At 42.9% G+C, this 24,672-nt stretch overlaps 1 protein-coding gene, 1 long non-coding RNA gene and 1 other non-coding gene across 6 annotated transcripts in view; 1 reads left to right on the forward strand and 2 right to left on the reverse strand.

Moving 5' to 3' along the window:
• Window positions 1–1,995: 1,995 nt before the first annotated feature.
• TRNAQ-CUG lies at window positions 1,996–2,068 on the reverse strand. Its single transcript has one exon. It is a non-coding gene; the product is annotated as a tRNA-Gln (tRNA).
• A 2,289-nt stretch (window positions 2,069–4,357) lies between these two features.
• Window positions 4,358–8,561, reverse strand: LOC118356247. 2 transcript variants are annotated; one of them, XR_004819569.1, is made up of 3 exons: window positions 8,352–8,561; window positions 6,719–6,817; window positions 4,358–4,666 (listed from the first exon to the last, which is right to left on the reverse strand). It is a non-coding gene; the product is annotated as an uncharacterized LOC118356247 (long non-coding RNA). The 2 variants fall into 2 exon arrangements; XR_004819568.1 differs by having other exon boundaries at window positions 8,373–8,558.
• A 5-nt stretch (window positions 8,562–8,566) lies between these two features.
• Window positions 8,567–24,672, forward strand: part of SBNO1 (strawberry notch homolog 1) — a 57,729-nt gene continuing 41,623 nt past the window's right edge. For 2 of the 3 annotated variants that reach the window (XM_027575425.2, XM_027575427.2), the window contains exons 1-4: window positions 8,567–8,797; window positions 17,857–17,988; window positions 18,475–18,579; window positions 20,178–20,490. In XM_027575425.2, the coding sequence (XP_027431226.1) occupies window positions 17,857–17,988; window positions 18,475–18,579; window positions 20,178–20,490 (550 nt within the window). In that variant the 5' untranslated portion in view covers window positions 8,567–8,797. The remainder of the gene's footprint in view (window positions 8,798–17,856; window positions 17,989–18,474; window positions 18,580–20,177; window positions 20,491–24,672) is intronic. The other variant, XM_027575426.2, reaches the window with a different exon arrangement.

The following is a 24,672-nucleotide window of genomic DNA, read 5'->3' on the forward strand; positions in this document are numbered from 1 at the left end:
GTGGGGAGTCTGCTTCATTCTCTCCCTCTGCCCCTCCTCCCCACTCCTACATGCTCTTGCTCTCTAATAAGTAAAATCTTGTTTTTAATAAAGATTTTATTTATTTATTTGAGAGAGAATGAGATAGAGCATGAGAGGGGGGAGGGTCAGAGGGAGGAGCCGGGAGCCCGATGCGGGACTCAATCCCGGGACTCCAGGATCATGACCTGAGCCGAAGGTAGTCGCCCAACCAACTGAGCCACCCAGGCGCCCCTAAATAAATAAAATCTTAAAAAAAATAAAAAGTATTATTTGAAGTTAATACACACACAGAGTGAAAAATTTAAACAGAAACCTCTTCTCCTCCTAAATATCATTCCCCTGCTCCAGCACTATTCTGTGCATATGCTACTATAATACCTTAAGAGAAGGTAGAGCCGGGTGATAGCAATGATCCAAACAAATAATGATAATAAACACTTTTTGTGTGTGAAGAGTTGTCAGAACGTTCTGAAAATCCATATTAAGAAACAGGTAATGGGGCGCCTGGGTGACTCAGTCGTTAGGCGTCTGCCTTCGGCTCGGGTCATGGTCCCAGGGTCCTGGATTGAGCCCCACATTGGGCTCCCTGCTTGGCAGGAGGCCTGTTTCTCCCTCTCCCACTGCCCCTGCTTGTGTTCCCTCTCTCGCTGTGTCTTTCTCTGTCAAATAAATAAATAAAATCTTAAAAAAAAAAAAAAAGAAAAGAAACAGGTAATGATTCTTGGATACCTGATGTGTTTAAAGGCAAGAAAACTCAACCCTTGTTACTTGGGCCTAAGGACCTGTGCCTGAAGTCTTTGCCTTTATCTCTCTACCATTCTTCCATTCTGTTTTTCCTTTCCTACAGAGGTAACTCTATGTGGATTAAAAATGTCCATACTCGGGGCGCCTGGGTGGCTCAGTTGGTTAAGCAACTGCCTTCGGCTCAGGTCATGACCCTGGAGTCCTGGGATCGAGTCCCGCATCGGGCTCCCCGCCCTTGCCCCTCTCATGCTCTCTCTCTCTATCTCATTCTCTCTCTCAAATAAATAAATAAAATCTTAAAAAAAAAATGTCCATACTCTCTTGGGACAGTTTGAGTCCATATCAGTCTGTACTCCAAAAAGTTTTAATAATGAGGCCAGTGAAGACTTTTTAAAAATTAGTTTAGGGGCGCCTGGGTGGCTCAGTTGGTTGGGCGACTGCCTTCGGCTCAGGTCATGATCCTGGAGTCCCGGGATCGAGTCCCGCATCGGGCTCCCTGCTCAGTGGGGAGTCTGCTTCTCCCTCTGCCCCTCCCTCCTCTCATTCTGTCATTCTCTCTCTCTCTCTCTCTCAAAAGTAAATAAAATTAAAAAAAACTTTAAAAAATTAGTTTAAATATATGTTTCAACCTTTCAACTTTTCCATTTTTAATTAGTATCTGTATTGGTCAAGATTGTTTCGGATTGAAAATTAAAGAAACCCAGCTCGGGGCACCTGGGTGGCTCAGTCAGTTGAGTGTCCTGCCTTCGGCTTGGGTCAGGCTCCTGGGATCCTGGGATCAAGCCTCATGTCAGGGTCCCTGCTCAGCAGGGAGTCTGCTTCTCTCTCTCCCTCTCTGCCCTTCCTCCCTGCTCATTCTCTCAAATAGATAAATAAAAATCTTAAAAAAAAAATAAAGAAACCCAGCTCAACCTGGCTTAAGGAAATGAACAAGTCTACTATTGCTTGTAACAGAAAAGTTCAAAGGTAGGGGTAACTTCAGGCCTGATGGGATCCAGTGAGTCCAAGAATGTCATCTGGATTTAGTCCTCTCCCTCTCCCTCCCTTCCACTTCTTTGCCCTACCACTCTTTAGGTTGGCCTCACAGAATGGTCTTCCATTCCACATGGCCTCTGCCCCCATTTCCCAGTGCTCTTAGCAACACCAGTGGTGAGGCACTGTCTTTTCCTACTACTTTCAGTTGATGTCTTATGTTTTATAATGTTCTTTTTTTTTTTAAAGTAAGCTCTATGCCCAACATGGGGCTTGAACTCATGACCCCAAGATCCAGAGTCATATGCTCTACCGACTGAGCCAGCCAGGCACCTCTTTTTCCTAATATTTTCAATGTAAAGTTCTGAAACTGAAACTCATTGGCTTGGCACTAATTCTATCCATTGGGCCTGGATGTGCATCCTGCATTCCAACTGGCCAGACTTGAATTAAAAACTCCACTCTGGGGGAATGTGTATGGGAGATGATTAGTGCTTTCCAAACCACATGGACTTTGAGAGAGAGAGAGAGATGAAATTAACGTGCCACTATCTGAAGAAGGAGAGATGGATTTGGGGTAGTCAAAAACAACATGTTCCAGAGCACAGATTTTTAGGATAGTGATAGATGCATGTCATTATGCATTTGTCCAAACCCAGGCAATGTACACCACCGAGAGTGAACTTTAAGGTAAACTATGGACTTTGGGTGATAATGATACATCAAGGTAGGTCTAGCACAACTGTAACAAATGTACCACTCCAGTAAGGGATATGGATAATTGGGGAGGCTGTGCATGTGTGGGAGTTGGGGGTATATGGGAAGTCTGTACCTTCCCCTTAAATTTGCTTTGAATATAAAACTAAAAAAAAATAAAGTCTTCAAAAAGAAAAAAAAACACAAAAAACTTCTGTCCACTATGATGTCTGCCATTGTGAGAAATCCAATAGATGCTTTAGTCATATTCTGGTGCTGTCAGCTACATTCGATATTGCTGGCCACTCAGTCCTTGAAACTCTGTTTCCTTGGCATCCATGATGTAATTTCTCCCTGGTTCTGCTTTGACTTCTCTGACCGACCTTCATCAGGCTCACTGAGTGCTCACCTCCTAGATATACAACCTTAGGGTTCTGCCCTTGGTTCCCTTCCTCTCTGTATTCTCTCTAGTTTTATCCTTTCTCATGTTTTCTTTTTTAAAGATTTTATTTATTTATTTGACAGAGAGAGACAGCAAGAGAGGGAACACAAGCGGGGGGGGGGGGTGGGAGAGGGAGAAGCAGGCTTCCCACAGAGCAGGGAGCCCAATGTGGGGCTCGATCCTGGGACCCTGGGATCATGATCTGAGCCGAAGGCAGACGCTTAACGACTGAGCCACCCAGGTGCCCCCTCTCTCATGTTTTAATCCCTGTCTAGATCCTTAAGCTTAGACTCCCAGCTGCTTGCTAGACATCTCCAATTGGATGTCCCACTGGCCCCCTAAAATTCCTCAAGATAGACTTACTTTCATGGCCTCTAATGAACAATTCCTCCCACCATTCATACTTTTTTTTTTTTTTTAAGTAGGCTCCATGCTCAGTGTGGAGCCCAACGTGGGGCTTGAGCTCTTATGACCCTGAGATCAAGACCTGAGCTGAGATTAAGAGTCAGACACTTAACCAACTGAGCCACCCAGGCGCCCCCCCCCTTTTTTTTTAACTTAAAGATCATTTTATTTTTATGTAATCTCTACACCTAACATGGGGCTTGAACTCACAACCCCAAGATCAAGAGTTGCACGCTCTACTGACCTGAGCCAGCCAGGCGCCTCCCCCGACCCCCATACTCTTGTGTTGTCTTTCCTTGAGTCTTGTGTGGCCTTGTTAATTGACAGAACGTGGTGGAAACATCACTGTGTCAGTCTCAAGGCTAAAATTCAAGAGAGGCTAGAAGCTTCTGCTTTTGAGTTCTTGGGAGCTCAGAGCCACCAGGTAAGAATCATGAGGCAACTGCCCTGTTACTGTCCCACCTGTTTCAGAACATTTGCATATGCTGTTTCCTCTTCCTGAAATGCAGTTCCCTCTTCTCTTTGCCTACCTAATACCTACTTTTCAAATCTCTGCTCAGTTATCACAGACCACATGGAGAGGGAAATACAGCGGTCCCAGCATCCTAGCTGAGCCCACCTAGTTATAGTCACACAAGTGAATATTATTAGCAAGACCAGCAGAACTGTCCAGCTGAGCCCAGCCCAGCTTGCAGAATCATGAGAAATAACAAAATGGTTGTTATGTTAAGTCATTAGGTTTGGGGGTTGTTTATTACATAGCAATAGATAAGCAAAACTTTCCACAGTATCTAAAGCTAAACTCATTGTTTTTCTCTTCACATCTGTTTGTCTTCCTGAAGTCATAGTTTCAGCTATGGCACTATTATCTACCTAGGTACCAAAGGGAGAAACTGAGGCTTCTTTCTAGACTCCTTCCTCCCCACGACCCCCATCCAACCAGCCACTATGTGTTGCTGGCTTTACCTCCCAAATATTTCTTGAATCTGGCCCTCTTCCTTTGCTCAACAATTTTTTTTTAAAGATTTTATTTATTTGACACAGAGAGACACAGCGAGAGAGGGAACACAAGCAGGGGGAGTGGGAGAGGGAGAAGCAGGCTCCCCGCGGAGCAGGGAGCCCGATGCAGGGCTCGATCCCAGGACCCCGGGACCATGACCTGAGCTGAAGGCAGACGCTTAATGACTGAGCCACGCAGGTACCCCCTGCTCAACAATTTTGCTCCATTTCAGTTTCTGTTCTTCTCTTCTCTCCACCGCTCTGTTCCTCATACTTGCAGTCCAGTTCTTAGATCCATGTGTTACACTGCTTCCAGAGTGATCCTTCTAGAATGCACCTCCAACCATAGCAGTTCTCTGCATAGCAGGCTTCTGAGTTCCCTGTGGCCTACAGAATAAAGTCCAAACTCAGTTACAGAAGGCTCTTTTGAGAATGGCCTTCATCTATTTTTGTAATCCTGCTGATAATTCCTTGTTACTTGCTATGTCAATCAAAGTTCACACAGGAGGCAAAAACCACACCAGGTTTTGAACAGAGATAAATTAATGTAAGGGGGCGCCTGGGTGGCTCAGTGTGTTAAGCATCCGCCTCTTGATTTTGGCTCAGGTCATGATCTCAGGGTCATGAGATGGAGCCTCATGTTGGGCTCTGTGCCCCGTGGGGAGTCTGCTAGAGATTCTGTCTCTCCCTTTGCCCGCCCCCTTCCCGCTCTTTCTCTCTCTCTAAATAAATAAATAAAATCTTTTAAAAAATTGTTAACTAGGTCTAAACTGGCTAACTATATAACTTGAAAGGGTGAAAAGAGAACTTTAAGGCCTCACAGAGGTAGCAACTGCAGGAAGCAGCTCTCGCCACTCAGCCTAAGGGGGCAAAAGGAAGGGGTTGGAGTCACTGAGAAACCTAAAAGAGGGGCCCCATGTTGTTGAAACTTAAACTCCAAGGAGGGGGCTGTGCTCAGCTGGTGCTAGTGTCTCTGACCTTACAGGGTGACCCTGTGGAAGTTCCTGCTGGTCCTCCTGTCTGAGAGGAGGGTTTCATGAGGCTAGTGCTGCAGGCTTGGGGAAAAGTGAGTAGAGCGGCTGCTATGGGGAGGAGATGCAGCTGCCAGGGTGAAGACGTGCTGCTGGGATGACATTCACAAGAAACTCGTTCTTCCTCCAGCCTTGTCGTCTCCCTCCAGCACTCCCTATTGCGGAAGCAAATACTGAAACAGCTGGGAAAGCAGAAATGTAGTTTTGCAGACCGTGGAAGCTTGGGTTTGGAGCTGAGAGACAATGTCTTAACAACTGATGCCCTTGCCCTGTTACTGTCCCTCCTTGCTTGGCTCCCACCTGTGTCAGAACATTTGCATATGCTGTTTCCTCTTCCTGAAATGCAGTTCCCTCTTCTCTTTGCCTACATAATACCTACTTTTTTGCTCAGTTATCACTTCCTCAAGGAAACCTTCTTTGACTTCCCTGATGACATCAAATTACATTGTAAAAGGCTGTTAGCTTCTTTGCAGCAATGTCACACTTAAAAGTTTACATTTATTTATTTATTTATATTTTTAAGATTTTATTTATTTGACAGAAAGAGACACGCCGAGAGAGGGAACAGAAGGCGGGGGAGTGGGAGAGGGAGAAGCGGGCTCCCCGCTGAGCAGGGAGCCCGATGCGATGAGAGAAGTGTCCTTCTCCCACTGTGTCTCCCTCTGTCAAATAAATAAATAAAATCTTAAAACAAAATAATGATTTTACTTATTTGAGAGAGAGAGAGAGAACACAAGCAGGGGGAAGGGCAGAGGGAGAGGGAGAAGCAGGCTCCCTGCTGAGCAAGGAGCCCGATGCGGGCTCGATCCCAGGACCCTGGATCACGACCTGAGCCGAAGGCAGACGCTTAACTGACTGAGCCACCCAGGCGCCCCTACAAGTTTACATTCTGTGTAATTTTTGGATTGATGCCCACTAGACTGTAAGGACATATGGGCAGGGACCATCCCTGTTTCTCCCTTCATTTGGTTTTCTTAAATTTGTGCCACTCATCTCTTTTTTTATTTTTAAAGATTTTATTTATTTATTCATGAAAGACAGAGAGAGAGAGAGAGAGAGAGGCGCAGAGGGAGAAACAGGCTCCCAAGGAGCAGGGAGCCCGACGCGAGACTCGATCCCAGGACCCCGGGACCATGACCTGAGCCGAAGGCAGACGCCTAACCATCTGAGCCACCCAGGCGCCCTGTGCCCCTCATCTCTAACGTAGTACCTGGTGCATAGTAAGGGCTCTTTGGAGTGCAAAGTGCAGCTGTAACAGTCAATACCATGCCTTAACAGGGAATTTTTTTTTCCCCCAAATCATCTGCTTCCAATAGCATCTCTGTTCTGGATGTACCCAATAAGTCTTCCTCCTGCTTCTGATCCTCAGTAGCTTGATTCCCATCCACTGGTAACAGCTGCTACTCACACTGTCATTTTGAGATGCTGCATGTGTACACACAAGCAAAGTATGTTACTACACATTTCCAGAGGCAGAAGTGCTTCACTCTCTTGAACAACTGTTTCGCTGTAGGAAAGTACCACAATTTAGTTAACTTTCTTCAAAGACATTTAGGTTGTTTCCCATCTTTTGGTTCTACAAATAATGCTGCAGGGAATAACCCTATGCATGACATTGGTGTGCGTAAGCACAGTTACATTGCAAGTATCTCCTGAAACACCACCTTTTACTTGGGTCCCAGAGAAGGAGATGATGCAGAGATGGCAGCAAGGATCTAGCCTGGATGCTCAGAAAGTACCTGTAAGGGTGGGAGTTTCTAGCTCAGACCTACACTGTTAGAATCTAGTACTTATGTAGTCCTAGTGTCCAGAGAGTTTGAGGGTCCCTTGGAAACTGAACTGTACCAACCAAGCTTGGAAGACACTGATGCATTAACTACAATGTTTTAGATTTTTTTTCCTGCATCCTTCCCTTAGTTCTTTCTTCTTCCATAATGGACAGATTTGTAAGAGCTTGCTTGCTGACACTAGACCATAAACTAGTCTAGTGGCTAGCAATGGACAAGACAGATGAGGGCATTGGTCTTATGGACCTAGCTTTATCATTTTTACTTTTACCAGGTTTTTTTTTGATGTGTAAGGATGAAATGAGATAATGGAAGTAAAGTGATTAGTCTGCATGTATTTATATGTATGTACATATATAATACATACTTATGTATACAGACGCCGAATTGGAAGATTCATAATCATCTTAACATGACTACTTTTTATTTTCCTCCCCCCTTTCCTTCTTTCTCTTGAAGAGTTTACACCTTAAACTCCAAGGGTTTCTTTCAGCTCAAGGCCAGTGGGATGCGCCACCAGTAGGGGGCAAGAATCACCCAGGCGTGCCTATTACCTAAGCAACGGAGTCAAACAGCATTCAGAATGACTTTACAAAAGGGTTACCAAGAAGTTAATTTGTTTATTCTGTTAGGTCATTTGATAATAATAATTAGAAGAAGAAAAAGGAGGAGGAAGTGGAAGAGGAGAAATTAGGGAATCGAGAGATGGTAGCGACAGATCTCTGCAGCAATTATTAATTGAGAGCAATAGTTTGTTCAGAAAAAAAGTGGAGCTGACTCTGCTCACACCCCTTAGGGTATGATAATGGCAGTGGACCAGAAGAGGGGTTCCGAGTTATACTGCGGTTTCATACTGAATAAAGTGCTTTGAGCGAGCCTAACAAGCAATGAACACGCGAATATTTTTTTTGTGTAATGACGAGCTTCCCAAAGTAACAGAGACGCCACTAGGTAACTTCCTGGGCCGAAGCCACACACCAAAGGGTCTATCAAAATAGCTTCGGGCCCCTCCTAGCCGGACTTTGTAAGCAGGTGTAGGACGCATGCGCCCGGCCCACCGGCTGACCTCCTCGTGGCAACCCAGCGCTCAGACCTTCCTCCCGACAGCCCGCGGGGCAGAAAGGGAGGGGGAACGGAATTCTCGCGAGGTCTTTCGAGCGCCGGCGGAAGCAGTAGACACGTGACTCTTCTAGGAGGCCTTCGCCTTCCCCCCTCCCCCTTCTCGGAAACCCGGCCCCCTCACCCCTCGCCCACCCCGGAGCCGCGGTAATGGACCGTTTGGGTTCCGGAATTCTCTTGGATCCAACCACTGGTACCGGGTCGGCTGGAGCCGGCGGAGTCCGTGCTTGGCAGCGAAGGCAGGGGGCGGTCAAGATGGGGGGGGGAAATCATCTTCCTTCACCTAGGAGGGAGGCGGGGCGGAGGGGGGCACTGGGGAGCGGGGTTGGGGGGAGGGAGGAAGTCACGTGGGGCGCGCGGCGCGCGCTGCGTGCGCGCGGCGCCTCATCCGTCGCCCCACCCCCTCCCCTCCGGCGGGGCGGGGGGTTGGGGGGAGGGGCGTCAAGATGGCGGCGGGGAGGTAGGCAGAGCCGGACGCCGCTGCTGCCGCCGCCACCGCCGCCTCCGCTCCAGTCGCCTCTAGTTTTTCAAGCTCTCGCCGCCCGAGAGAAGCTGTTCCGGCGTCGGTTCCCGCGGGGAAAGTAAGTCTTTCTCTTAGCCCTCTTCTGCTTCCACAGTCCCCCTCCCGGACAGCCAGCCTCCCACTCCCACCCTCCTCAGGGGGCCGTGTGGGGCCGGGCTGGGGGGGGGGGGGCAGCCACCTCACCCCGGCTTGGGGCCTCCCTCGCCTCTCGCCGCCCCCTCAGCTGAGCGCCCCAGGGCTCTTGGGGGCAAGGTCCCGGCGGCGGCCCCGCCGCGCTCGCTTCCTCCGCCCGTCAGCGCCGGGCCCTGCGGTCGCTGCGCGTGGGGGCTCTCGGGCCCCGGGGGCCCCCGCTGTCCCGGGCCAGAGTCACCCAGTTTGGGCGGGGAGGCAGGATCTGCGGACGCCGGCTCCGGCTCCACTTGAGTCGCCCTCCTTGCTTTCCCTGCTCCTCTCAGGGACTGTGAGGTCCCGGACCCGCAGGAAAGTGAGCTCCGCAATCCTTCAAAAGTCCTCATGCCCGAGGGTTGCTCCCGGCTTGGGGCGAGTGCGGGACGAGGTAGGGGCGCCGTAAGTCTGAACCCCACATCTGCAATTTTCTGATCACCTTGCTCTCAGGGCGTCGAGGCGGTACATGGGACACGTGGGGGCCACCTTCAAGCCTCACCGGGTGATTACGTTAATTTTGTCTCGAGCTCCCTCGCCTTCTAGACCCTAAGCATCTGTGTAGGGAAAGGCGTTGGGGATTTGCTTACTTTAAGGGTGTTTGGTGTAACGAGCATCTGAAGTTCCCCAAACCAGTGTATGCTGGTGGTTTCCCATAAGTGGTTTGGGATCCGTTTAACCGCTGAGGAGATTTGGATGTTCCTGAACCCTTGTGATTGTTTCTTTCCTGACCCTGGCATCCAGCTCCTCCCCTTTCCACCCCGGCTTTGTGCTGCTGTTTGGTTAATGTTTGCGGACCACTAACTTGATCCTCGCACAGCGAAGCCCTTTTTATGTTCGGGCTCCGTTTACTGTAGGAAGCTTTTGTTTTGGGGAGTTGCTGGTTGAGAAACGTGGGGAAAGAACTGGCAAGAAAATGAGCGTCAAATAAAGCAACGTTTTTATCCATTGAATTGCGCAGCCAATTGTAACCGCACCCGGAAGTTTGTACTAAACACGTGTTGCTGAGGGAAGGCTAAAAACTGGGTCCCCTTTGACCTTTGAAAGTTGATTATTAGCAGTTTATGTTGAGTTAAATGTTTTATTTTCTCCAGACAACCACGTTTAGAGGCGGAGTAGGGCTTCTACCGAGTCGGCCAGGGGGGTCCAGAAAGCTGTCAAACCCCGAGTTGCCCTAGAGGAAATAAACTTAACACTTGTAGATACAAACCAGCTAACAGTGCGAAAAGATTCCATGTTTTCCGGTATATTTACTGCAGTCAGAAGTGATTTTTCTTTAAGCTGTTGGGAAAACCATTATCGTTGCCCAAAAGATAGTTTGTATAGAATTTCTAGGATAAAATGCAGAATTTACTATTGGTGCCTTGCGGGACAGTAATTTTGCAAGCAAGAGAACAGTTTATTTTCATGTTTAAAAAAGTTGTTTCCAAAATTTATCTTACCAGAAAGAACATCTTTATTTTTTTCCTTTGGTTTCTGCATTTTTATCTCCCAGTCTAACTTAATTTCACACAATTTGTCTGTAGAATTCTAAGTAGGTTTTACTTTGGCTGCCGGGTAAGTATTAAAAAGGAGGGCTTAGTTGGTGGCTTACAGTGGTGGCTTACGTTCATTCATTCATTGGATGCTCTTAAGTGTCAGGCAGTTTTACTTAAGGGCTTTGCTGAAATTACGTACTGCTTAATATGATGCAATATAAATGTATAAAGTGTAAAGATTCCTTTAAGTGATTCATCTTAAAGATTAAAGCTACAGATATATTTTGGTGTTTCTTAAAATTTCTAAATTGAGCTTTGACTTGAGACTTGCCTCCTGTGAAGGTGGTGAACACTCAGATCTGAGGTCTGGTCTTACCAAGTAACCTGACTTCATGAGTCTCTTAGTTCCCATGCTTTGCTTGCCTAAAGTTGATGTAAAGATACTTTCTGGAGGCGCCTGGGTGGCTTAGTCCATTAAGCGTCTGTCTTTGGCTCAGGTCATGATCCCAGGGTCCTGGGATCAAGCCCCACTTCAGGCTCCCTGCTCAGCGGGGAGTCTGCTTCTCCTCCCTGCTCTTGTGTTATCACTTGCGCGCGCTCTCTCTCTCTCTCTCAAATAAATGAAAAATCTTTAGGGGCACCTGGGTGGCTCAGTCGGTTAAGCATCTGCCTTCGGCTCAGGTCATGGTCCCAGGGCCTTGGGATCGGGTCCCACGTCGGGCTCCCTGCTCAGTGGGGAGCCTGCTTCTCCCTCTCCCTCTCCATGCCATTTTCCCTGCTTGTGTGCTCGTGCACTCTCTCTCTGCCAAATATATAAAATCTTTAAAAAAAAAATAATAAAAAATCCTTTAAAAGCATACTTTCTGTTGAGAGGAATTGTTTTCACATTATATAGCTAATTAATAGAATGATGTAATCTTAAAGTGTTTACAAATGTCTTTGTTTATGCTGACATATACTTTAATATGGTTGAACTTGGTAAATATTAAGGATAATCTTGGAATACCACTGAAATTTTCTGTAGATGGAAAGGATAGGCTCTTGAAGAGCAGGAACTCCGGTTTTATGAATAAAATACAGTACAAAACCCAGCAAATTCACTTGTTTATTTAATTCTTGGAAAGCAGTGTATAGCACAGAGCAATGATTTTAGAACCTTTTTACTGCATCGTATGGTTAAGATGTGTTTTACATTGTGACCTACTACGTATCCACGCATAGAACTCAAAAACTCACGTCATGAAATAATGTTTATTCTCTTTACATGCTGTGTGTTAGTTTTTTGTTCTGTATTGAAATATTTAAGAATTCTGGTCATGATACACTGAATTTGACTTGACAGCTCACTGTGGTGTGACCACCAGTTTGAAAAATGTGGTATAGGCTTAAGAATACAGAATCTTGGAGGCATATGGGATCAGAGCTCCTGGGTATCTAATTCTGCTCCACACTTATTTTGTTACCTGTTACAATTCATTTCTCTAAGCCTCAGTTTTTCATCTGTGACAGAAGGATAACATTTAGTATTTACTCATGCGTTATCTTGAGGGTTAAAAGAGAAAAAATCCGATCCTATAGTAAATCTCAAAACGGCTAGGGATCTGGATGACGGTGGTAACCAAGAAAGTTGTTTCACACACCCCCCCCCATTTCTTTTCTGTGCTTTTTTGGTAAAGCATGTTTAAAACTTTGTTACCTGCATGTTACTTTGTGAATCCGTTCTTCCTATAAAAAGTTTCTCACTGAGAGCAGGGAGAAGCACACTTTACTGAGCAAGTGTTCGCTTGAAAAATAGCTGTTAAAAACTACAGATTTTTCCCTTGTAGGTAATGAAAATCCTTGTTAATGAACTTCTTCATATTATCTTCTTTTCTTCCTGATGTTCTTAAAGAACCAGCACTCAGACACTAAATAAATACCTTGTCCATGAACTATATCAGCTAAAATTTTGAGAGGATCATTATCCTTCCAGCTTCTTAAACTAAATGTCAGTCATCACCTCTGGGCTGCGTAAAAGCAAAGCTGAAGCTGAGTTAAAAGTCAGACATAGTTAGTGCTGTTAAATAAAGAGAAAAAGTCCTGTTTATTATTAGGCGAAGATACTTGCTAAGTGATATCTTTGCACATAAAAAGAGGTCTACCAGTTTTCTCTAGACACACCAATTGATTAACTGGACAAATTGAATACGTGACACAGGTAAAAAGGAACTAGTGTATTTTATTTTATTTTATTTTTTTAAGATTTTATTTATTCATTTGAGACACACAGAGAGAGAGAGAGAGAGAGAGAGAGCATGGGCAGGGGGAGAGGCAGAGGGAAAAGCAGGCTCCCCGCTGAGCCAGGAGCCAGACATGGGGCTCAATCCCAGGACCCTGGGATCATGACCCAAGCCGAAGGCAGACGCTTAACCATCTGAGCCACCCAGGTGCCCAGGAACTAGTGTATTTTAAAGAATTCATTTGGAAGTTAATTATTGAGTGGATTGCCAACAGAGTTGGTATTCTGGGAAATAGTGTTGTATCAGTGATGTAGGAGAAAACCTATTTTTCGACATGATACTAATATCAAAATAATAGTTAATAGCCAGTAATATAACATTTATTCAACAGCAATTCTATAAGATAGGTTCTATTATTATTCCCATTTGAAGATGAGGAAACTGAGTCACACAAGTTATTACTTGACCATATTCTATTACTGGTGCATGAGGTAGCCAGTATTTGAACCCAGATATTCTGTTTGACTTCATAGTCTACCCTAGCCTCTGGGTGTGCTTTCACTGCTGCAGATGGATCCCTTGTATCTCTGCCCGGAGCTGTAAAGATCTGCTTTAGGTCTCAACAAGAGGAACCTTGTCCTGGTTGATAGGTTTCTGTGTTGGTATTCTCAGTGGGAACTGTATCCTTTCATTCTTCTGATTGGCTATTGTTTCTCAGGATTCTCTTCCTGCCAAGGATGGCTTAGTTTCTCTCTACTACCTTGTCCTTGTTTCTTATTTATCTTACTAGACGCTTTCATAGGTGTACTATTTTGAAATAGGTGGTATTTTCCTAAGTATTTATGATAGAAATGGAACCTTGGAACCTTTTTGTCACCCATTTTTTTAGATAGAGTCACTCTGGGTTTGGTAACTTTTGGGTTTGTTGGATTGCTACATGTTAAATGTCACCTAAGGTCTATGAAATCCTTTGTAGACACTGTAACACAGTTCTCTTACATCTAACAGTATTTGCATTTATATTGTATTTAGTATGTTCAAAGTGAAAATGTTTTCCCTCTCAAGAATAAATCTTACTTATAGGGTGAGGAGGAGAAGATTGAATAATATAACCTTTTAAGGGCTCTCTGCCTGAAGACTGAAATTCTTTGAGTCTGTAATAGTTTCAGAATAGGAGAATGATTAAATATCAAGGTTTTTTTTTTAATATTAAGGGTTTTGCCTAATGGAGTTAGAGAAAGATAGCGATATTCCTCTGTATCCCCTGCTCCCTTTCTCACTGCAAAAAAGTTCAAGTAGAGAATTTGTACCCAGTTGGCTAAGAAAGCATCCCTAGATTTTGTTTGTGTATATTATGTATATAAACCTAAGATATTTTTCATTAGTAGCTTGGAAGAGGGCGCCTAGCTGGCTCAGTTGGTTACACATCTGCTTTTGGCTCAGGTCATGATCTCAGGGTCCTGGGATCGGGTCCTGCATTGGGCTCCCTGCTCCGCGGAGAGTCTGCTTATCCCTCTCCCTCTACCCCTCACTCGTGTGCTTGCGCACGCTCTCTCTCTCTCTCAAATAAATAAAATATTCTTAAAAAATAGTTTATAAAAGACATTGTCATTATTAAGTCACTACTCAGAGGTCTCAAGTTATGATACCTGTGAAAGAGTTTTCAGTAGGTCACTGATAGTGTTATAAACTGTACTATTAATTTCTTGTAAAAATACCAACTTTCCCCCCAAATTTTTCCCTTCCATGATATTTTTGTACTTTCATTGCTCATTGTTCAGAAAATACATTTCAAAAACCTCTCATGAATTTAGTAATGCTTCTCTGATTTTTGTTGGCTTTCATCAATGATGTTTCTGTACTTTTTTAGTATAATTAGACAGGGTTTGGTGTGCATCTAATGGATTAATGGATCCTTTGGCTTCCAAGTGTTCTTTGGTCTGTCATTTAGGAGTCGTTGGTTTAAAACAATGTATTTTTGTTTCAAATGTAAATAAATCATTATTTTCAGTATTTACTTTAAAAAGATGACATTTTGATAGTCTCTGGAGTTCTATTAATCTAGGTCAGGATTAGCCATAGCAAGCAGGCCACAACCACCCCCTTTTCTCACAGATCATTGGTCTTAATGTAGTTTGAAATGTTTTGTTGTTGCTGTTTTAGGATTTATTATTTATTTATTTATTTATTTATTTTTTTGAGAGAGAGCGAGAGTGTGCACACATGTTGGCGGGGAGGGGCAGAGAGAGAGAGAGAATCTCAAGCAGACTCCCCAGTGAGCTGGGAGCCCGACACAGGACTCAGTCTCACGACCCTGGCATCATGACCTGAGCTGAAATCAAGAATTGGACACTTAACTTACTGAGCTACCCAGGCGCCCTGGTTGAAATGTTTTTAAAGCATTGATTTAGCTCTCTTGGTACATGTTTGTACTATGTACTAGGATAATTTTTTTTTTAAGATTTTATTTATTTATCTGACAGAGGGACAGCGAGAGAGGGAGCACAAGCAGGGGGAGTGGGAGAGGGAGAAGCAGGCTTCCCACTGAGCAGGGAGCCTGATGCGGGGCTCGATCCCAGGACCCTGGGATCATGACCTGAGCCGAAGGCAGACGCTTAACAACTGAGCCACCCAGGCGCCCCGAGGATAATTTGTAAAGTATGGTCAGCTGTGTCTATGTTAGAAAAATGATCAACTTTATTTTAAATCTATATCGGGACATTTCTCTATTTGTCCCCTGTTCAGTCCCTTCATACTGTTTCCATCTTGCTATCCAATAATCTATCTCCGTTCCGATTTTAACCTCAGACTGGCGTTTATTCCAAAGTTAAATACTGAAACTTAGGTTTGCAACATTGACTTCTGGATCTATTCTTTGGAAAGAGAATGCATGGGGTTTGGGAATTTGAACAATCTAGGTCTGGGTAGGTATAGGTACTTTAAGCTTTTTGAGCCTCAGTTTCATCTCTAAAAAATTATAATGTCTATCTTTTTCGGGGTTGTTGTGGTCTCATAGTGTACACAACGAGCCTAACACTGTGTCAGGCTTGTTAAAGATACTTAGTCACTGTCAGCGTCCTTACCTTCCTCCTTCCTGCTCAAAACGTATTTTTCCATAGACTTTTCCTTTCTCTGAAAAATTCTGGGGAAATCTTTGGGCTATTTCTTCTTCCTTGGGGCTATCTGTTTAAGACCCCCCTTTAAACAGTAGGTCTGCCTGAGTTTCATTTCTGGATATCTGTGGTTTCTACCTTAAACTCGTTCATGTTTCTGCTTGAACTTCTTTCTAAATGATGTATAGGCTTATGTGACAAAGACCTACCTAGTAGAGGATTTCTCTGTTAAATATCATACTTTCATTTGAAATAGTAGTTCTTATATGTTGGAAGTCATGGTCAAAGAGGCTAACACCTTTCTTTTTGTAGGACAGAATGAAAACAGTGACAATTTTTCACACAGCCTGAGAACAAATGAACTAGCTAAAGATTAGTGTGTTGGGCGCCTGGGTGGCTCAGTTGGTTAAGCGACTGCCTTTGGCTCAGGTCATGATTCTGGAGTCCCGGGATCGAGTCCCATATTGGGCTCCCTGCTCAGCGGGGAGTCTGCTTCTCCCTCTGACCCTCTTTCCTCTTGTGCTCTCTCTCATTCTCTCTCTCTCAAATAAATAAAATCTTTAAAAAAAAAAAGGTTAGTGTGTTATTTATGTAACATGAAATTAGTTTTTTGGGAAAAACAAGTACAGTCACTTTTCATGTCTATATAAGTTGGTTATTTCAGATTAAGTTAATGACAAACTTTAAAAATCAAAGTTCTGTTAAGCTTTTTTTCCCCTTACAAAATGGGTAAAAATCCATTTTGGTGGTAAATTACTTTGATATATTGTATCAAGAAAACCCAACCTAAAATGTATTTGCGGGGCACCTGGGTGGCTCATTCGGTTGAGCGTCTTAACTCTTGGTTTCAGCTCAGGTCATGATCTCAGGGTTGTGGGATTGAGCCCCACTTCAGGCTTCACACTCAGCGCAGAGTCTGCTTGAGATTCTCTCCCTCTGCCTCCCCTTCTGCCCGCCCCCATAAATAAATAAAACCTTTAAATAAAATGTATTTGCTTGTTCCTAAATAGGTATTTTTCTCTCGCTAAACTCTATATAAACTCATTTTGGGGTCTCCCAGGCTCAGTGTTCTATTTTTTCACTTTCTCCTGGCTTAAATCTAATCATCCATCAACTCATGCTTTTTGTGTCTTTCTTATTCTCTTCCATTTTGAGCTTTTATAATAAACTTAAGTGTTATGGATTGTCCTTCCTAATGAAATTCATCCCCCCTTTTTTCTACACCCTGCTATTATAGCACATCGTCTCTCTTTTTTTGTTGTTTTTTTAAGGTTTTATTTATTAGAGAACGTGCACGAGCAGGGGGACAGGCAGTGGCAGAGGGAGAAGCAGACTTCCCGCTGAGCAAGGAGCCCGATGCAGGGCTCCATCCCAGGACCCTGGGATCATGACCTGAGCCGAAGGCAGATGCTTAACTGACTGAGCCACCCAGGCGCCCCACATCATCTCTCTCTTGGTCTGCTGTGGCAGTTACCTAAAATGTCTCCCTCCTTCTGGTCTTATTCTACCCATTCTCAGTTTGCTCCCATACTTCTTCGGAATAATCTAAGTCACAAATCTGACTGTGTCATGCAGTTCTCTATCTAAAACTCTTTTCTGACCCCCACTACCCGTGGGATTAACTGAACACTCTAGCATGGTATACAAGGTCATGGGTGGTATCTTCCGCATCTCTTGTCATCACCTGCCTGAGGCTTAGATTTCTGTTCTGAACTTCCATACCAACAATGAATTACTCTAACCATTGTTCTTAAAGAGCGCCAAGTCTTTCATATCTCCGTGAGTTTGAATGCGCTGTTCAGAAGATCCTTATCCACCTGGTGGTTTCTTCCTTGAGACTCAGTTCCACAGTCATCTTTGTAACCTCTCTCCCCAGGCAAAGTTCAGCATTCCTTCTCTGTTCCCACAGCATTTTGTACACATACACTCTTGCTGTGATTTACATATTTCTCTGCTGTTTTCATCTTACTGTGAATTTCTTGAAATCAGAGACTATTTCTCTTTCATCCTTCTTGCCTGCTATGTAGCATATTCTTCATAAATATCAAATGGATGGATCTGGTAGAAGATGTTGGTGTGTATTTAGAAGAGAGTTAATTGGCATTTTAAGTTTTTTATGTTAATATTAAATATTTTGTTCTAAAGATGGTGGAGCCAGGGCAAGATTTACTGCTTGCTGCTTTGAGTGAGAGTGGAATTAGTCCGAATGACCTCTTTGATATTGATGGGGGAGATGCAGGGCTTGCAACTCCAACACCTACTCCTTCAGTTCAGCAGGTAAGAGTTTCCCTAAGCCTCTGTAAAAGGTAGATTGTTTCTTAATTTTAATTTCTACTTATGGAGACAGGCATCATTAAGACATAATTTTAAATAAGCATGTGTGTGTTATTTTTATATTAGTCTTCACTCATGAGATGGAAAATATTTGCAGTGAGAAGACATTTCCTGCTTTGATTTAAGAGACGAATTGCTTAGAGCTCTTGTGGGAGGTTTGTTAATCTCCTTACTGGTTTGTACTTTATAGGGACCCTCTTCTGAGGTTTCACTATGTACATTCTCTGAAAGTAAAAATAAGATTGTCAGTATAGTTTTGTGAAGATGCACTTCCAAAGATTATTAGTTCCTACCTGGTATCAGAGATTTTACAATGTGTTTGAGTCTAAAACTTGACATTTTTTTTGTTTTAGTAAATAATCTTTTATTCTTGAAACAATTCACTGCCATCATTTTTTATTTCTTTCTCTGATGTTGTTTTCTCTCTAGTCCATGCCACTTAGTGCATTAGAACTAGGTTTGGAGACTGAAGCAGCAGTTCCTGTGAAACCAGAGCCAGAGACGGTACCTACTCCAGCGCTACTAAATGTTAGGGTAAGAATGATTTACATTTGGCATGACTGCTAAAATGGCTTTGAATTATAGTAAGAAAATAACCTGTAATATGAAGTAGTTTTATCTTACCAGTTCTGTTTTTTGCTACTTTCCAATATGCTACTCTCAGCTCCTATTTGATAAAACATTTTTCATTCTTCTTGTAGTTACGTTGATCAAAAGATAATTAGGACAAAACAGAGTTTTTTGCATTTACTTATTGTAAATGATACAAAATTCATGAAGTAAAGATGAGTTACACATTATTCCACTACACATTTCATTTTTCCTTGTTGATTTCAGCTTTTGTCCATTAGTATGTGATTTTTATGTAATGGTAATTGTGCTTTAAATATAGAGTTCCTCTGATTTTACCTTAAACAGCAATTATTAACTTAAGCCGAGCATATAAAATTATTAGAAACCTGGTTAAAAATTTTATAACTTATGATAAATTATTGTAGAGAGTTTTATTTAAAAGTGATAAGTGGTGGGATGCTTAGCTGGCTCAGTTGGTGGAGCATGTGACTCCTGATCTCACAAGAGTTTGAGCCCCACGTTGAGTGTTGAGATTATTTAAATAAATAAATCGTGTGTGTGTGTGTGTATATAAAAAGCTGTCTGCTTTACTTATTTAAAGTAGACTCCATGCCCGACATGGGGCTCAAACTCACGACCCCTAGATTAAGAAGTTGCATGCTCTACGATTGAGCCAGCCAGGCACCCCAAAGCTGCCTGCTTTAAAAAATAAGAGTGATGAGTGGTAATCTCTAAGATTCTTGTTATAGGAGTCATGGAAAAATAACAAATAGTTTGAGGAGGAAAGGAAGTAGAAATAGACTGAAATTTAAAAATATCTTGATTGTACTTCAGTCCATTGTAGTCACAGACACATTGTGATCCTCCCAATCTTTGACCTTTTTTTACTGCATTTTTGTCCAGTTCCTAATGCCTCCCTCTACCCCCAACTATAAAAAATAAAATGCTATGTAGCTTTGTCTTAGGCTCAGAGGTAGTACCCATATTATCACCAGTATGTGATAATTGGTGGATTGACTGGATCATTCATGCAGCATAGGTATTTAAAACTCTGCTTGGTGGTTTTATCTTTTAAATTCTAAACATTGGTATAGTCTGTATGATAGCAAACAAAGCATTGGACAAGAATCATAGAATGCTAGCAATGGAAGATGGATCCCAGAGAGCCTGGGCCTCTGGGGGTGAAGTGATCTGCCTAAAGTTATCGACCTAGTTGGGGCAGTGCTGGGATTAGAAATTCTTTGTTTCTAGTCCTTGTATTATATAGCATCATTACATATCACAGCTTACTGAGGATAGTCCCATTTTATGCTTGCTGCCCCCGACAATTGTAGAAAATGTCTCACTCTTACTGTACCTTTTTTTCCCTCAAAGTGGTGTGTTTTAACTTGGTAGTTTATAGTTAGGCATATTCAATTAAAAATAACAGTGCCAGTTTTTAAGTAAGAATTAAAGTCAGTTTTAGATGTTTAAATGGCCTCCCCTGTTGGTGAATCTAAGCCACGTTAGAGAGTTCAGTACTTCTCAGTGGTCTGATGTATTACGGTTTTCTTTTATAGCAGCAGCCTCCATCTACTACAACATTTGTGCTGAATCAAATAAATCAGCTTCCAACCCTGGGATCTACAATTGTAATGACTAAGACACCGCCTGTAACAACAAATAGGCAGACCATCACTTTAACAAAGTTTATCCAGACTACTGCAAACACACGCCCTTCAGTCTCAGCACCAGCAGTACGAAATGCCATGACCTCTGCACCCTCAAAAGACCAGGTTCAGCTGAAGGATCTGCTGAAAAATAATAGTCTGAATGAACTCATGAAACTGAAGCCACCAGCTAATATTGCTCAGCCAGTTGCAACAGCAGCTAGTAAGTCTGTCTGTTTTCAGTAGTGTCAGCTGGCTCCTGTTGGTAAGATGTGTCAGTGTGTTTTTCAGGGTTTCCTTGGGTCTTAAACGAACTGGGTGTGAAGGACATATCTGTATGACTTTGTACAGTTACAGTATTTATACAATTCAAAGGAAGGAGAAATTTAGGAGCCCTAGCATTTACCTTGAAATGAAGTGTGGAATTACCAGGTGGCTACATTAATTATCACCATGAGATCTCAGTTTTATATATTGGGAATAACTGGTTAACATTTTCTCAGTCCTTTAAATCAGTACTTCTCAAACTTGAGAAGTGCCTCTGAATCACTTGGAGATCTTGTTCAAAAACAGAATCAGATTTGGTAGGTCTTGGGGTAGGGCCCAAGATTCTGCATTTCTAACAAGCTTTTTGGAGGTGCTATTGCTGGTAGTCCGTGGACCATGCGTGAGGTAACTAGCTTTAAACTGATACTTTACGCTTTAACTCTGACTTTTACAGTTTTATTAGTTTGCCTGTCATTGGCTTCATTGCTTGTGAGTAGTTGTGTATTTAGTAAATTCTCTTTTAAAATACACATTTTTGGGGTGCCTTGGTTGAGCATCTGACTCTTGATTTTGGCTTAGGTCATGATCTCAGGGTCCTGGGATTGAGCCTGGCATAGGCCTCAGTGTGGAGTCGGCTTGTCCCTCTCCCTCCCTCTTTGCCCCTCCCTCTGCTCACACACACTCTCAAATAAACATTTTTTTAAAACAAAGTAAGATACATACATTTTTTTATTGTAAAATAATTCGTTTTTTTAAAAAAAGATTTTATCTGTCAGAGAGGATTGGGGGGGTCTTGGTCCCAGGACCCCGAGATCACGACCTAAGCCAAAGTCAGACGCTTAACCAACTGAGCCACCCAGGTGCCCCATACTATTTATATGTTTCTTAAAGAATGAGCACCCTATAACCCTTTTTTAAAAAACAGCTTTATTGAGATACATTGTATATACCATGAAATTCATCCTTTTGAAGTACACAGCTGAATGGATTTTAGTATATTCACAGAGTTGTTCAACCATCACCACAGGCTAATCCTTTAAAGATAGGGTTTATTTAATTTTTTTTAAGATTTTATTTATGTATTTGACAGATAGCGAGAGAGGGAACACAAGCAGGGGGAGTGGGAGAGGGAGAAGCAGGCTTCCCGCCAAGCAGGGAGCCTGATGTAGGGCTCTATCCCAGGACCCTGGGACCATGACCTGAGCTGAAGGCAGACGCCTAATGACTGAGCCACCCGGGCACCCCTAAGGATAGGGTTTAAAGGGGAAAAGTTCAACAGTGGTTTGATTACATTTTTTAAAAAGTTTGTTTATGGATAATGAATATAGATTTTATTGTTAGTTTTTCTTTAGAATGTTATTGCTCATTTATTCAACAAATATTTATTGAGTGCCTACTATGTGCCAAGCACTGTTCTGGGATTTTGAGGCTGTGGCTGGGAAGAAAACTGTTGAGATTTCTGCTGTCATGGAGCTTGCATTCTAGTGGAGAGAGACAATAAACAAAATAAAGAAGTTATATAGTGTGTCTGAAAGGAATAAGTGCTGTGGAGAGAAAATGAGGTGTGGGGCAGAAAGAGGTTATAGTTTTAAGTGCAGTGTTCAGAGGAAGCTTCATGTTTGGTAAGGTAATTTTTAAGGATAAAATAGAATTATTGGGGCGGGACGCCTGGGTGGTTCAGTTGGTTAAGCGACTGCCTTCGGCTCAGGTCATGATCCTGGAGTCCCGGGATGGAGTCCTGCATCGGGCTCCCTGCTCAGCGGGGAGTCTGCTTCTACCTCTGACCCTCTTCCCTCTCGTGCTCTGTATCTCTCATTCTCTCTCTCTCAAATAAATAAATAAAATCTTTAAAAAAAAGAATTATTGGAGCGCCTGGGTGGCTCAGTTGTTAAGTGTCTTCCTTTGGCTCAGGTCATGATCCCAGGGTCCTGGGATCGAGCCCCGCATCGGGCTCCCTGCTCTGTGGGAGGCCGCCTTCTCCCTCTCCCACTCCCCCTGCTTGTGTTCCCTCTCTCGCTATGTCTCTCTCTGTCAAATAAATAAAATCTTTTTTAAAAAAGTAGAGTTATTAGATGTATTTTAAAATCTTGACTACATCAATTTTAGTAGTAAAGTTTTAAAAACTGAAAAACGTGAACTCTCAAGAGGGATATTCTTCCCTTCCCTTCTACATTCAGCTGAAGTGTATTTGAGTACCTGTTATATAACAGTACAGTGGTGGCACAGTTGGAAATGATAACTGACCTCAGTTGTATTCTGAGCTGACCACTATTTTATAGTTTTAGCCTAGGAATGGGTGCCTTTTTTTTTTTTTTTTTGTAAATTTCTTTGGGCTTGGAGGTTCCTGAGGATTTATACTGGTACATAAATAGCATTTTATTAGGGTTTGGAATGAGCTGATAAGTATTAAACAGTTCCTTTTCCAAAAGCTGCCTTATTTTTCTAATATTGGGAGATAAGTTTTAATACCTGATATAGACCAATATATAATTTTGTGGCAGAATGGACTGCTTGGAAATTGTGCTCATGTTTGTGAAGTAGAGGGCTGGGACATTCTAAAGCAATGGCCAAGAAGAGTTTGTAGGGTGATACAGAACTAACTTTGTCTTTAGTGACAGATGTAATTAAAAATATCAGATAATCTAATCTTTTGTTTGAGTCCATACGATTGTGTCCTTATGGCTGTAGTATACTCTCAAGGTCATTGTCCTGAACTGACTGCAACCTGGTAACTACGTTCCCATTAAGAAGTCATTTTAACTGTCTTAGGGCTCATTTTTACTCTGCTCCACCATGGAGAGCAGGCATGGCCCTGACCTAGCTGGGGTGCAGGGCAGCATCTGGAATGACTCCTGGGAGACAAGGATGATCAGCAGTTAGTGGAAGCAGCTGTCATTGAAGTCTTTGGGTTTGAGGAGAAATCCTGCTGCTTTTATGTGAGTGGCTTCTGAGTATTCCACTCTTCAAATCAGCACATGTTCTCATAATTTAAAGAAGACTGTGCTATTGTGAGGGAAGTTTGGAAAGTAAAACAAAACAGATAGGTTTGGAGCTAATTGAGTAATGCTTAGTACAGTAACATCTCCCACATCCAGTGGAGTAATTTTAAAAAGACAGACTACAAGTCAAGGCCATCCTTTTGTGGAAGCCTGAGAAACTATCAGACTAGACCAGGGCTGAAAAAGAAACATGTAAGTGAATGCCAGAGATAAGCATACTTTTGTGTTGTAGCAGAGCGTCATCTTTTTACTGGAAGGGAAGAACATTAAAAGTATGAAACTGCAACGAGCAAGGTTTTGCATGTTCCCTTCTCACTTATCTGTGGGTGTTGCCCCTTCTGGAGCCTTGAGCCCTTTGGCTCTCTTGTTTGGGTTCTGAGCTCTCATGTAAGGTCCAGTTCTGTACTCTGCAAACTGTTCACTTGCTCTCCCACAGTTACATTAAACACATTAATTTGTTATCTCTGTTCCAGCCTCTTTATTTTGTTAACACTTCAGTTGTCATTTTGGTGTCCCAAGTGACAGTCTCCCATACACTCCCTGTCTTTTGGTAGAACAGATAAGGTGTTAATCAGTTATTCTGGTGTGATTTTCACACTGATCTCAGAAATCCCAAGTACCTGAAGTGAGTGCTTCAGGGATGCAGGCTGGTTACAGCGGCTCTAGGCTACTCAGTCAAGCAGTTCTACTTGGCCTGATACTTGGATTGAGGGATTCTCTTGCTGTATCTGTATAGAGTTTGTAAACCACTGGTATAGAAGAAGAAAAGATTTATTGTTTGGATCTTAGTTCTGAGGAGAGGAGGAAAATAGAATTCCCCAATTTTTTTTTCTTCCAAGAAATAATTATTTGCCTCGAAAATAAGTATCACCAACTCAGATGAGATTGATTCTGTCTTGGTAATAACACCATTCTGGTTTGTTTGTTTTTGATGAACCAAGTGAAGTGTCCCAAGGTAATGCTGGTTGTTGGTATTTGTATTAAAATACACTATCAAACACTTCTGGTTAAGATGTCCTTTTCATAACTAGGTCTCAAGTCTCCTACACATTTCTGTTTAAGTTACTTGTTTTCTAAGGTTAAATCTTAGCTCTGTGATAACACATAGCTTTGAATGTTTTCATTCTTATTTTAAGTTA

This window comes from Zalophus californianus, chromosome 14, assembly GCF_009762305.2.
Source record: "Zalophus californianus isolate mZalCal1 chromosome 14, mZalCal1.pri.v2, whole genome shotgun sequence".
NCBI classification, from domain to species: Eukaryota; Metazoa; Chordata; class Mammalia; order Carnivora; family Otariidae; genus Zalophus; species Zalophus californianus.